The following is a 14725-nucleotide window of genomic DNA, read 5'->3' as shown; positions in this document are numbered from 1 at the left end:
ACAGTCAGAATTTCCCCCTATTCCCCCCCCCCCCCCGGTTAAAAGCATCACAGACAAGGGATGCGCATTCAAGGTGAGGGGGAGGCCTGTTAAAAAGGAACAGACAGTTTTTTTGTAAATCCTACAAGTACAGAGGCCTGTGCCCAAAATGGCAGTACCTGCACTGGATAGCATACCACAAGGGGTTGCAGACTTTGGTGGAGCAAGACAGTGCAGAGTACCAGAAACGAGACGAACAACACCCTACCACCCTCCACCTCAAGTGAGAAGGAGATGCATGGAAGATGATCCTCCTTGCCAGTGACCATGGCAGCAGACCAGCAAGGAGTTTAGTGACTAAAAGACCTACACAGGGCACGGACAGTTAACGACTTGCAGTCAAAGGACCCACACAGTCACTGTTGGTGACTGGGTCATGAGAACTAGGTGTCGGAACCAGGATTCATGAAGGTGTTGAGGGCAAGAAAGGCTCCCAAAGGGCCTCAGGCACTGAAAGCTTCCTGATCGTATCAGAGGTTTGGACCTGGAGCTTGGGTTGAATTGGTCCATGCAGCTGCAGAAGTGCTGGAGGTGAATCTATGGACACAAACTCCCTGTAGGGACTCTCTTTTGCTTCTCTTTCTCCTATTGTTAGGGGCACTAGGCAATATTCATGGTGACTGTTTATTTGCCTTATGGCAGGCAAAAATTGAAGTATATAATGTATATTACATGTTTAATGTACTATTACATGACAATAAAAGAAACCTTTGAACTTTTAGAAGTTCAAGAAAGATGAGCAGAGCAACTCAATTTATTTTTGCATATAGAAAACTAGGTTCTTCTTTGGCTTGGCTTCGCGGACGAAGATTTATGGAGGGGGTAAAAAGTCCACGTCAGCTGCAGGCTCGTTTGTGGCTGACAAGTCCGATGCGGGACAGGCAGACACGGTTGCAGCGGTTGCAGAGGAAAATTGGTTGGTTGGGGTTGGGTGTTGGGTTTTTCCTCCTTTGCCTTTTGTCAGTGAGGTGGGCTCTGCAGTCTTCTTCAAAGGAGGTTGCTGCCCGCCAAACTGTGAGGCGCCAAGATGCACGGTTTGAGGCGTTATCAGCCCACTGGCGGTGGTCAATGTGGCAGGCACCAAGAGATTTCTTTAGGCAGTCCTTGTACCTTTTCTTTAGTGCACCTCTGTCACGGTGGCCAGTGGAGAGCTCGCCATATAACACGATCTTGGGAAGGCGATGGTCCTCCATTCTGGAGACGTGACCCATCCAGCGCAGCTGGATCTTCAGCAGCATGGACTCGATGCTGTCGACCTCTGCCATCTCGAGTACTTCGACGTTAGGGATGTAAGCGCTCCAATGGATGTTGAGGATGGAGCGGAGTCAACGCTGGTGGAAGCGTTCTAGGAGCCGTAGGTGGTGCCGGTAGAGGACCCATGATTCGGAGCCGAACAGGAGTGTGGGTATGACAACGGCTCTGTATACGCTTATCTTTGTGAGGTTTTTCAGTTGGTTGTTTTTCCAGACCTGTTTGTGTAGTCTTCCAAAGGCGCTATTTGCCTTGGCGAGTCTGTTGTCTATCTCATTGTCGATCCTTGCATCTGATGAAATGGTGCAGCCGAGATAGGTAAACTGGTTGACCGTTTTGAGTTTTGTGTGCCCGATGGAGATGTGGGGGGGCTGGTAATCATGGTGGGGAGCTGGCTGATGGAGGACCTCAGTTTTCTTCAGGCTGACTTCCAGGCCAAACATTTTGGCAGTTTCCGCAAAGCAGGACGTCAAGCGCTGAAGAGCTGGCTCTGAATGGGCAACTAAAGCGGCATCGTCTGCAAAGAGTAGTTCACGGACAAGTTTCTCTTGTGTCTTCGTGTGAGCTTGCAGGCGCCTCAGATTGAAGAGACTGCCATCCGTGCGGTACCGGATGTAAACAGCGTCTTCATTGTTGGGGTCTTTCATGGCTTGGTTCAGCATCATGCTGAAGAAGATTGAAAAGAGGGTTGGTGCGAGAACACAGCCTTGCCAAACGAACCCAGCTCAGCGCGGACATTGGCGACTTCAGGGGTTTCTACGAGGCTCTAAAGGCTGTGTACGGCCCCTCACCCCAAGTCCAAAGACCGCTGCGCAGTTCAGACGGCAAAGTCCTCCTCAGCGACAAGATCTCCATCCTCAACCGATGGTCAGAACACTTCCAATCTCTTTTCAGTGCCAACCGCTCAGTCCAAGATTCCGCCCTGCTCCAGCTCCCTCAACAGCCCCTAAGGCTAGAGCTGGATGAGGTTCCCACCCAGGATGAGACATATAAGGCATTCGAACAACTGAAAAGTGGCAAAGCAGCAGGTATGGATGGAATCCCCCCAGAAGTCTGGAAGGCTGGCGGCAAAACTCTGCATGCCAAACTGCATGAGTTTCATTTCCTGTTATCATAGAACAGAAATCTACAGCACAATACAGGCTTTTTGGCCCACACTGTTGTACCTACCCAATAACCTACTGTTAAAAAAAAGGCAGTGCTGCCATTAGTGAAGACCCAGGATAACAGGGAGCTGAGATACAGTGCTGTTCTGGAGGGTCCAACCACTTGGTCCTTTTGCTGATGGCTCCTTGCAGGCTTTAAACATCCTGTAAAAGGAGCCAAAGTTTTTATTTAATAAAATCCTGCAACTGCGAGGTTAGTGCCCAAGATGGGAGCATCTATGCTGCGCAGCAGACCACAAGGGGTTGCAGACTCCGGGTGAGCAAAGGATTGGCACAGGGCACCAGAAACAGGGAGAACACCCCTTGTTGAGAAGGGGAAGCAAACGAGACAATCCTATGGATGGTGACCACAGCAGTGGACCAATGAGGGGCTCAGCGGCTGAAGGAACCCACAAGCTGCAGGCAACTTGCAGTCATAGGACTCACACAGGCTGCAGGCTACTGGCAACTTGCAGAAATAGGGCTCATACAGGACTGGCTCATTGGAACCAGGTATAGAATCTTGCATTCGATAGGGTGTTGAGAGCAAAAAGGGCTCCCAAAAAGCCTCAGGCACTGAAAGCTTACTAATCACATTGGAGGTTTGGATCAGGAGCTCGAGATGTCATTGGATTAAACAGGGGTTGGTGCGGAGGCAGAGGGTGCGCTGTAGGTGAATACATGAACAGTCAGTTGGTCTGAAGGGATTGTCTTTTGGTCATTTTTCTCTTACTGTTAGGGATGCCAGGCAATTCTTGGGGCAACTCTTTTTTTAACCTTATGGCAGGAAAAAGAAAATTTTGTGTACTTTACATTTTTTTCAAGATTCAAAATTCAATTTAATGTCATGTAATCTTTCTTTTCTTTCTTCTTTGGCTTGGCTTCACGGACAAAGATTTATGGAGGGGTATGTCCACATCTGCTGCAGGCTCATTGGTGACTGACAAGTCCAATGCTGGACAGGCAGGCATGGTTGCAGCGGTTGCAAGGGAAAATTGGTTGGTTGGGGTTGGGTGTTGGGTTTTTCCTCCTTTGTCTTTTGTCAGTGGTGGGCTCTGTGGTCATCTTCAAAGGAGGTTGCTGTCCGCCGAACTGTGAGGCGCCAAGATGCACGGTTGGAGGCGATATCAGCCCACTGGCGGTGGTCAATGTGGCAGGCACCAAGAGATTTCTTTAAGCAGTCCTTGTACCTCTTCTTTGGTGCACCTGTCTCAGTGGCCAGTGGAGAGCTCGCCATATAACACGATCTTGGGAAGGCGATGGTCCTCCATTCTGGAGACATGACCCACCCAGCGCAGTTGGGTCTTCAGCAGCGTGGATTCGATGCTTGCGGACTCTGCCAGCTCGAGTACTTCGATGTTGGTGATGAAGTCATTCCAATGAATGTTGAGGATGGAGCGGAGACAGCGCTGAGGGAAGCGTTCTAGGAGCCGTAGGCGATGCCGGTAGAGGTCCCATGATTCGGAGCCGAACAGGAGCGTGGGTATGACAACGGCTTTGTACACGCTGATCTTTGTGTGTTTCTTCAGGTGGTTGTTTTTCCACTCTTTTGTGTAGTCTTCCAAAGGCGCCATTTGCCTTGGCAAGTCTGTTGTCTATCTCTTTGTCGATCCTTGCATCAGATGAAATGGTGCAGCTGAGGTAGGTAAACTGGCTGTCATGTAATAAAAACAGTGCAATATTACATGGAATTTGCTTTCATCTGGGGTAAGGCAGACATAGTCACCATCAGCAGAAATTGGCTGAAGCGCCTCTTAGTACTCTTAGTATCTCCTCAGAGTCATTGAGTGTCATCCAGAGCCACAGTGCTCCAAATTGAACCTCTGACATGAGGAGGAACCCTTCAGGGTCCTCAGTGCCCTCTCACACCCCAATTCCAATACCTGGTACCCCTTCTGTTAGTTCTTGAGCCAGTCTCCAGCAGTCCTAGTGTGAATAACTCAACTGCAGTCACCAGCAGACCACAGCCTGCATGGGTTCCTCACCTCGAGTCACCAACAACCCTTTGCCTGTTTGTTTCTTTAAATGCAGAACCCCTCACTGGTCCATTGCTGTGTTCACTGTCCTGTGGGTCATCTCTTTCTCAAACAAGGGTTGTTCTCCCTGTTTTCTAGTGCCATTCGCCAGTCCTTTGCTTCTCCAGAGTCTGCAACCCCTCGTGGCTGCTGCCATTATAGGTATCACCATTTTGGGCATAGACCCCATGGTCACAGAATTTTTAAATAAAGCCACCATCGGCTCCATTAAGAGGCTGTTTAAAGATGTTATAGGGCTAATTAATATCAGTCAGGCTGGGAGGTTGGACCTGCAGGAGCACTGTTATTCCACTCCCTATTCTCCATGGGTCCGCACCAGCAGCAGCGCCACCATCTTCCAATTTGTATCATTACATGGCAATAAAAGGAATCTTGAATCTTAATAACTGCCTAGAATTTTCACACTACATAATCATCCATTTCCCTCAGTTCCATGTATCTATTGAATAGTCTCTTAAATCAGTCCAATTGTACCTGCCTCCTTCACCATTGCTGGCAATATGTTCCATACACCCACCAATCTCTTACCTCTTATATCCATCCCCCTGTACTTACTCCCAAGCACCTTAAATCTATGCCTTCTCATAACAATTTCAGCCTTGGGAAATATCTCTCGCCATCCACATGATCATTGCGTCTGATCATCTTATTCACCTCTATTAAGTCACCCCTTATCCTCCATCACTCCAAGGAGAACAGACAAAGTTCACTCAAACTATCCTAGGAAGGCATGTTCTCCAATCCAGGCAGCATCCTTGTAAATCTCTTCTGCACCGTCTTTATAACATCTATATCCTTCCTGCAATGAGGTGATCAGAAATGAATGCAACATTTCAAGCGAAGTCTAACTAAGGTCTTGTACAGCTGCAAACTGAAGGCGACATTCATTTTCGAAACACAAGAAATGCAAGTGCTGGAATCTTGAGTCAAGAAAGAGAAACTGGTGGGACTGATCAGACAGCATCCATAGAGAAAAACAGTCAGTCAATATTTTAGGAGGAATGGGGAGAGACTATGGAAGGACTAAGAAGTGTTAGAACATTCTAAATAAGTTGACATTTTGGAATCCTGGAACTCCCTATTTAAGAGCACTGTAAGTACATTTTCTGCGGGCTAATTTGGTGGTTTAAGACATCAGTACAATTTGGGATAACAAAAAGGGAGGCCAAGCAAATGATGCTCACATTCTGAAACTGAATGATGCCTGACAAGTGTACGCACATTTATGGCAAAAACTGTGACAGACTCATTGGAGAATGGAGTCAGCACCCTTCTAGGCACCTCCCATTCAAAGTAGGCAGAGTGGAGATTTTGGTATCAATTGGCATACAAGAGTTAATGCCAACAATCACTTTTTAGCTCATCGATCTGAGTAATATCCTCCATTAACATTTATAAATCACACATTCAGATAGTGAAAGTAGCAATTATGAATGTTAATACAGGTACACAATCCTTTGTCCGGAACCCTTGGGGGACGGTGTGTTCCAAATTTCAGATTTTACTGGATTTCGGAAAGCCAGATTTCAGCCCACCCGAACTGTGCTGCTGTATCCACCCCCGCCCACTTCCAATCGCGCTGCTGGTCTCCCCCCACCTTCGCCCACCTGACTCGCACTGCCAGTCTCCCACACCCCCCCCACCCGCCCAACTTGCGCTGCTAGTCCCTTGCCCACCCGACTCGCACTGCCGGTCTCCCACCCAGCCGACTCCCACTTCCGGTCTCTCCCCCTCGTCCACCCAACTCATGCTGCCGGTCTCTCCCTCTCACCCGCCCAACTCGCGCTGCCAGTCTCTCCCCCTCACCCGCCCAACTCGCGCTGACAGTTTCTCGCCCACCCGACTTGCGCTGCCAATCTCTCGCCTACCTGACTCGTGCTGCTAATCTCTCCCCCTTGCCCGCCCGACTCGTGCTGCTGGTCTCTCCCCCTTGCCTGCCCGACTCGTGCTGCTGGTCTCTCCCCCTTGCCCACCCGACTCATGCTGCCATCTCTCTCCCCACTTGCTGGATTTTGGAACTTTACGGATTTTAGATGTCCAGATAAAGGATTGTGCACCTGTATGTTAGTTGGTGATTCATGTTCCACTTCCAATTCCAAAACATCACAGCTCAGAAATTCTATGACTGTAATCCGTTGAAGGAATGGTGTCATGCCTATGAAACACCCTTGTGTGTTCACATTCATAGCCTTCCCCTTGATTTCCTATCTGCGATTAAATTTGGGTGAGGTGCACAAGCTTCCAAATGGTTGACGTAGCAGATAGCACCTTTACAGCACCAGCGATCAGTACCGGAATTTGAATCCCATGCTGTCTGTGAGAAGTTTGTAAATTCTCCCCGTTTCTGTGTGGGCCTTCTCCGGGAGCTCTTTGTTTTCTCCCACCATTCAAAAACATACTGGGGGCTGGGGCTGAGGGTTAATTTGGGGTAAATTGGGAGCATGGACTTGTGGGCCAAAATGGCCTATTACCATATGGCCTCTATGTCCAAATAAAAACAAGTTTAACTATTATTTCAGCTGATAATGATGTGTCCAAGCGCTATGCAAAGCCTATGCAGAGTTGGTACTGGGTTCTTCACAGTCTCCAATGCTATATGCAAACTTTCTGGCAAGCTTGCAAATACATCACAAATTTTATTGTGAAATCTCATCCAAGTCTACTTTGGAGACACAAGTTGCTCTTTTAAGTTTGGAGTTGCCCTTTTGCCAACCTAGGTGCCAACTGTGCTTTCCCAAGTGCAAGTTCTACTTCTCAGCTCATGTGTAAATTACATGCAGTGTATCTCAACTGGTAACTGTGGATGTTAAGTGGAGGAACAGTGCATCTTCATTTTCTCTTTGTGGACAAGAACTGGCCAGGCACTGTTCTTCTCTAGCATGAGGCTTGGGTTAATCAACATCTCAATTCCTGCAATTTATTTTTGGGTCTTTTGATCTATTTCAAATTTGAGGCACTGAAAGTAAGCAATTTTGAAAGCAATAGTTAAAATGATTTACTCTTCATAGGTCAAACGGCAAATATAGAGAGGGAAATTAAGTATTTTTGTAATTGGTTGATTAGTTTTAAAAACTTAATTGACATGAAAAAAATTTCTTCATTCTCCATCTATTTCAAATATTTACTGTTTTCCAGATTTCCATCCAAGAGCAATATTTAACTTTTGTTGAGAAGGTTGAAATGGAAACCTCCAATAATCCTGCATAATAAGCACGAGTTTTAAAAAAGTTGCACTACAGCTCAAACTGTAAATCAGGCAAAAATTATTAAAAATATTTTTCATACCCACAAAACACTGAAAACATCATGTGACCAGCAGCTAATTCCTAGGGTTTAAATATTATTACGTACATTAACTGCATGGAATTACAACAGCTTTTTAAGACCACAAGATATAGGAGCAGAAGTAAGCCATTTGGCCTGTCATCCACTCTGCAATTCCATCATAAGCTGATCCATTCTCACTCAGCTCCCCTCCCCTGCTTTCTCCCAATATCCTTGATACCCTGACTATTCAGATGCCTACCAATCTCTGCCTTAAATGACCTGGCCTCCACAGCCACCTGTGGCAGCAAATTCCAAAGGTTCACCACCCTCTGGCTACAGAAATGACTCCACAACTCAGTTTTAAATTGGCACTTCAATCCTGAAGTTGAGCCCTCTTGTCCAAGACTCCCTACTATGGGATAGAACTTTGCCACATCTACTCTTCTGAGGCCTTCCAACATTCAAAATACTTCTAAGGGATCCCCCACTTGTTCTTCTGAACTACAAGGAGTACAGCAAAAGAGCCGTCAAGTGTTCCTCATATTCCCTTCATTTCAGAAATTATTTGTATAAATCTTCTCTGAACCCTCTACAATGCAGCACATCCTTTCTTAAACAACGAGCCCAAAACTGCTCCCCGTACTTCAAGGGAGGCCTTATAAAATCTCCTCATCACAGCCCTGAACTTGGGACTCAACTTTTAAGATATCCTGCATGAAGACTCCTGTCCCTTTGCACCTCTGAATTTTTTTTTGATTTTTCTCCCCATCCAAACAATAGTCTGCTCCTTTATTCCTTCTCCCAAAATGCATGACCATTCACTTTCCAACATTGTATTTCATTTGCCACTACTCTTCCCATTCTCCTCAATCAAGTCTCTTCGGAGCCTCCATTTCTTCCTCACTACCTGCCCTCCACCTATTTTTATATCATCTGCAAACTTGGCCACAAAGCTATCTATTCTACAATGTAAAAAAAATGTCACCGACACCTGTGGTACAGCACTAGCAACTGGTAGCCAACCAGAAATAGGATCCCTTTATTCCCACTCAATTTCTTGCCGATCAGCCAATGCTCTACCCATACTAGTATCTTTGCTATAATTCCATGGACTCTCATTTTGTGAAAGAAAGTCATCCATGCAACTTTCAGACATAATACATTAAATTAAATCACTGGTTCTCAATTTGAATAACTATTGGAAGGCAACTTTGGCTGTCCTAATGTTATGCAAGGGTGGACCCAAGAACTAGCATTCCAGTTCACTGACATTAGATTGGACGTTGCAGTGACAAAAAGTTAAATTCTGGTTCATTGGCACAAAGTTGAAATTATCACTAATTTTCATGATGGAATGAATCTCCAATAATGACATGTTAAGATCTGCATTGAAGGTTAAGGCCTTGGTGATTTATAGCCAAATACAAAAATTTCAAAGTTATGCTTTAATATCACTGCTGTGCCTCAATATTCCTCTATAGTAATATCACTTGCATGGCAACATTTGGTTCAGAGATGTGTTACAAGTTATTTATATATAATATAAAATATGTTTTGAAAAGAGATTGATTGTGGGAGGTTTAGTGTAGGTGACCACAAACAGAGTGTAAAACTTCACATTTCATTTTAAATGCAAGAGCTTGGCTGAAGCCAGTCATTCAGGCTCCGGTAGCTTTGCAAAAGACAATGGGACTGTTTTGGAAGGAATTTTAAAAAGCAGGTGGGGGGGTGTGGCAAGATGGTGTAGAGTCTAGACATGCAATATCGACCTCTCTGGCCAGACTTTTAAATACCTGTTTTTTAACCCATTGTTTTCAAGTTTAAACTTTTAAAATTTTAGTTTAAAGTATTAAGGAATTATTATGGCCACTAATGGTAAAAAGACTAAACCTCAAGTTCATAAGAAGTTACATTTTCAAAGTGCTGAAGATCTGGGGCCTAGACGACCTGAAACAGCCCGAGGCTCAATTTCTTCATTGCCTAAACCCCAAAGATCACCTGTGGGGGCTGAAAAAAAAATCTGTTGCTCACCAAATGAAGGATGGCGCTGGAATTACCCGTTCTCCGGAAGAAGGTGCGTGTTCCCAAGAAATGGACCCCGATTTGGAAAGCCTTTCGATTTCAATGGAGGGAGCACGCAGGAAGACAACTCCATTGTTGGAAATGCATCAGGTAGCATTACAATCTGAAGAAATCGTTTTTCTTCGCGCATTGATGAGAAAACAACAAGATACTGGGGGACACCAGCCGCGACCCCCTGAGGAAGTCGGGGTGCCATCGCTGGGAATCCAGACCCGCAGTAAAACTTTTAAAATGCCTTCTGTTGAATTGCAGCTGGAGCTGCAGTTACCTTGTTCTGCCACTATGCCAGAGAAAGCAGAGCCGAGATTTACCGAATCACAGTGTATGCAAATGAATGCAGTTATTTGGACTGTAAACAACAAGTGATTTCTAACACAGAAAAAGTGTCGAAGGTGGAAAAATTAGTCATAGAATTAGGAGATCGTGAGAAGGAGCTAGAAAGAAAAATAGATTATTTGGAAAATCAAAGCAGAAGGAATAATGTGAAAATTGTTGGTTTGCCAGAAGGTATAGAAGGACAAGATCCTCTTTGTTTTTTCAAAGACTGGATTCCGCAAATATTAGGGCAAGAATTTTTCTCTGGGGGATTGGCCCTGGAAAGAGCCCAAAGAACTTTAAGAAGAACACCCTCAGCTGGTCAACCACCGAGACTGGTAATAATTCGATGTCTAAGTTATTTGGATAGAGAAGCAATACTTCGACTTGCAGTACAAAATGCGAGACAACGACAAACCCCATTATTGATTCAGAATAGCAGAGTCTTTTTTTATCCTGATCTGAGTCAAGATGTCATTCAACGTTGACGTCGATTCAATCCAGTTAAAGAAGTTTTGTGGCGTAAAGGTTATAAGTCTACTTTTCGTTACCCTGCATGAAAAAAAGTTCGAACCGTATCACCACATCTAAAACACAAATCTGATTCATTAAAACCATATTTTTTAAATTTTTCAGGTGTCAAATATAATTGATGTAAAAAAATTGTAATTAATCATTGCATAATGTGCATTTATCAATCTACTTACACTATCATAACAGGTCATGTATACATATACAATCTTTTTGGAAGAAAATTCATTTGTTTTTAGAATATCTGTATAAGATTAAAATAGTTTTAATAAGTGGCTGTTATACTCAGAATATTTACATTTCAATTTATATTGATTAGATTTTAATATGCATATTTAACTTTTTTTAATATTCTTTCTTTTTTCTTTTTTTATGGCTCTCCTTAGGAGAGTTGGCTGAAGGGGGGGATCTTTTCTTTTTTTATATATATATATATATATATATATATATATAGAAAAAAAAGTTCATGTTCATGTTTAATTGCTGTATATGTCATATATTATTTGTTTTTTGAACGAATAAATAAAGTTTAAAAAAAAAGCAGGTGCAAATAAAAAGTCCAGGCTAAAAGTGCTGATAAAGATCTTTCAAGGATTGAAGTTCTGGTTTTTACAAGCAGAGAGAGAGGAAAAGACCAAACAGGATTTCTCCTTGGGAGAGGGACAGAATTCAGCAACAGCAGCTGGGAATGCAACATGACAAGCTGGCAAGCCTGTTGAAGACAGGTTATGAGTTCTGAGTTCAGCCTGTTCAAAACCTTTGTAGTCCTTACAAGAGGAAATGGCTGGCTCGAGTGTTTCTCCTGAAATAAGGGAAACAAGAGGAACTCTGTGGTGACCTGAAAGAAGAGGTTATCATTTGGAAAACTCATGATGGGGCAAGTTTCTTTGGCAAGATTCTGAGGTAATGATTGTGGGAAATCTGTTTGTGTGTGTGTCCAACAAGCAACAAATCTCTCTGAAACCAACTCGAACCATTTACCTTTTCACTAGAGCCTGGTGAAATTTCATAAATGTTAAATTCTGTGCACAGTAAGTGAACTTGGAGAAGTGAGAATGGACTGTGAATCAAAGAACTTTCCTGAACATATACACATTACATACATGTGCTCTTAGAATTAGAAGGGGGTTAAGTTAGGTTATGTTAAGTTAATAGTAGTAAGTTAAAGTTTGATCTGTTTTTATGTTTAAAGAAAATGAAAAGCAAATTTTGTTTAACTGACTATTTGTCTTGGTGAATTTCTATTGATGCTGGGTTTTGACGTGCTCTGGACCCATAATAATGGCTTATGATTTTTTTCCCCCCAGAATGTCCCTTCCCCCCCACCCCCCCACAAAAACATACACAATGCAATTGTAACCACAATGTAACCACAGAAAAACTCTGTTTGAATATCAAACTCCACAAAAGAGAAGTGAAAATGTGGTTAACAGCAGAATCTGGCTCCATTTACATATAAATCTACAATTACAAACATTTCTAAAATTCTAACGAGAAATCAAAAATATTTTATTGGAAGGAAATTCAAATATGATAACACAACTTGACCATTGATTTCAATTAACATTTCAAACTCACCGTGGCTTGGCCATTGTAGTCGTCATCTAGTATGCAGAGAGAATTCACAGAGGAAATATCACGAAATAAATGAGCTGATCGAAAATATCTTTGGAAACTTAATAACCTTCTTATCTTCCTTGCTGAAGCCAATTCTCCAGTTTCTGGTGGTACTGCGAAAAAAAAACATTTAGCATGAAAATTATTTGAATCACAACATATTGCCGATACTGATTTTAGCGGTAATAATCCAGTAAAGCTCAACTTTTGATTATGTTGATGTTATATTAATTTACTCAAACCACAAATTATCTTTTCTTTTCAAGCTACTGTATTACCATAAATTTCATAACTCTGCATAAATAACATCTCCTCAGGCCTATTATGGATTGCAGAAGGCAACTTCAATGTACTGGACCATCTACACTCCCTCAAAAATTACAAAGATAATTACTGTACCTGGAGATTCAAGTACAGTTGAAAGGCATAGATGCAGGAATGCACAACTATTTTGGTTGTTGTTCTACGCCATTAAACCTTCAATCGCAGAAAACCATGTAAACTTTCATATTTAAAAATATTGTCTGACCCTCCACTGTCAAGACCAGGCTCAGGAGATCAACTTTTGATTGGGAATCTTTTGCCTCACAAGATTACAGTCTCCACCAATCACAATTTAACAACTTCCTGCACATGATCATATTTGAGTTAGGGATTTGAGACACAAATGTAAGTGACACATGATGAGATTATTTGCCATCCCTCAGGCAATACAAGGAATCCTAATGAGCCATGCCATTCTGAAGCCGAAGAACCAAATGTTTCTTGATCATGGCTATACACTTTATTTCTTTTTAAATTTTATTTAATTGTTTGCATCGTTACAGGAAAAAATGAATAAAACATTAATCAAATATCCAAGGCCAATGATACAAAAAATTACTTTTATATATTTTCTCTCCATCTCCCCTCCCAACCAAAAGTAAGAAAAGGAAAGAAAATTAAGAAACACCTACCATTTAATATACAATAATATTAACATATGCAATCATTAATTGTTATTAAAAAATACTAATTAAGAGGAGTGGATAAGATAGAAGAGGTGGACGGAAAATTATCCATAAATATATGGTTTCCAAATATTATAAAAATTTTCGACTCGATTCCTTAAACTATACGTAATTTTTTCCAAAGGTATACAATTTCACATCTCATTATACCATCTACTTAATAACACTTCTCTATCATCTTTGCATGATATCGCTATACATTTCTTTACAGTTGCTATTGCAATATTTTAAAAAATTTCTTGGTATTTGTCCAATTTCAATTTTATATCCTTTTCATAAATATTTCCAAGTAAAAATATTCTTGGATCCATTGGTATCTTTTATCTTCATAATTCAAATTTAAATATACAGCACAGTAACAGGCCCTTCTGGCCCAATAGCCCAAATATACCAATTAACCTACAAACCTATACATTTTTGGGAACATGGGAGGAATCCTAAACACCCAGAAGAAATCAACGCAGACATGGGAAAAGCGTACAAACTTCTTACATACAGTGCTAGATTCAACCCCAGGTCACTGGCACTGTAATAGCGTTGTGCTAACCATTATGATCATGTTGCACTTGAGTCTTTTACATACAACAACACCAAAAAACTTAATTCTATTCTGCACATCCATCTCTCTATATGGTTTCTGAAGACACTCCAGTATCACTCAAATATAGGTTAGCCCATATTATGTTCAAGGTATTCATCGTTTGTAAAACATTCTTCAGATGGACAGTGGCTCCTAAAATGAGCCCCACTGTTCCCCTCAAAAATCTTCACTCCCACAAACTGGAGTGCCCGATTTAATAATCAGAATGAAAAGGATGAAAATGGAATGCAGCTTGGTACCTCTTGTATTAAATGACAGGAGGTAAAGAGAGAAAAATATTCAGAAGAAATGGAGAGGAATGCCAGATGAAAAATGAATGAACTCCCTTAAAATCTCAACCCATCAGTTTTCAGGTAATGTTGGATGTCAGCCAACTTGAAGAATAACTTGCATAACATCAGTGAGCTACGGCATTTTACACCTACTTACAAGTATGTACTTTTTGACATGTACATTAACATGAAGCATATTCTCAAAAAATGCAATATGATAGTCTTTTTTTAAAAAATGTATTCAAGTATTAAAAAAAACCAATGGTCTTTTTCCAAATAAATGGCAAAATCTTGACCTTTCACCTGAGCATTCAGAAAAAGCACTGTTTTAACATTTCATTTCATAGACAGTATATATAATACAGCAGTCACTCATTGGTGAAATGAAGTGCCAGACTACATTTGTGTACCCAAGCCCTGATGGGCACACCAGAAGCAAGACAATCAGAGCAAAATTACAACAACAGCAAAGAATGAAAAACTTAAATCCAATTACTGTTTAATTAGTTCATTCTCATCAAATATAATGGATGGAAGTATTTGAAAGAAAAGGAAAGTT

The 14725-nt window shown here is 42.1% G+C and overlaps 1 protein-coding gene across 6 annotated transcripts in view; it reads right to left on the bottom strand.

Annotated features, from left to right (window-relative positions):
* Nucleotides 1-14725, bottom strand: part of pde7a (phosphodiesterase 7A) — a 134155-nt gene that overhangs the window by 53366 nt on the left and 66064 nt on the right. For all 6 annotated transcript variants that reach the window (XM_069921371.1, XM_069921370.1, XM_069921372.1 and 3 more), the window contains one exon: nt 12245-12396. In XM_069921371.1, the coding sequence (XP_069777472.1) occupies nt 12245-12396 (152 nt within the window). The remainder of the gene's footprint in view (nt 1-12244; nt 12397-14725) is intronic.

Source organism: Narcine bancroftii, chromosome 2 (genome assembly GCF_036971445.1).
Source record: "Narcine bancroftii isolate sNarBan1 chromosome 2, sNarBan1.hap1, whole genome shotgun sequence".
NCBI lineage: Eukaryota > Metazoa > Chordata > Chondrichthyes > Torpediniformes > Narcinidae > Narcine > Narcine bancroftii.
This window is presented reverse-complemented; position numbering and strand designations above follow the sequence as displayed.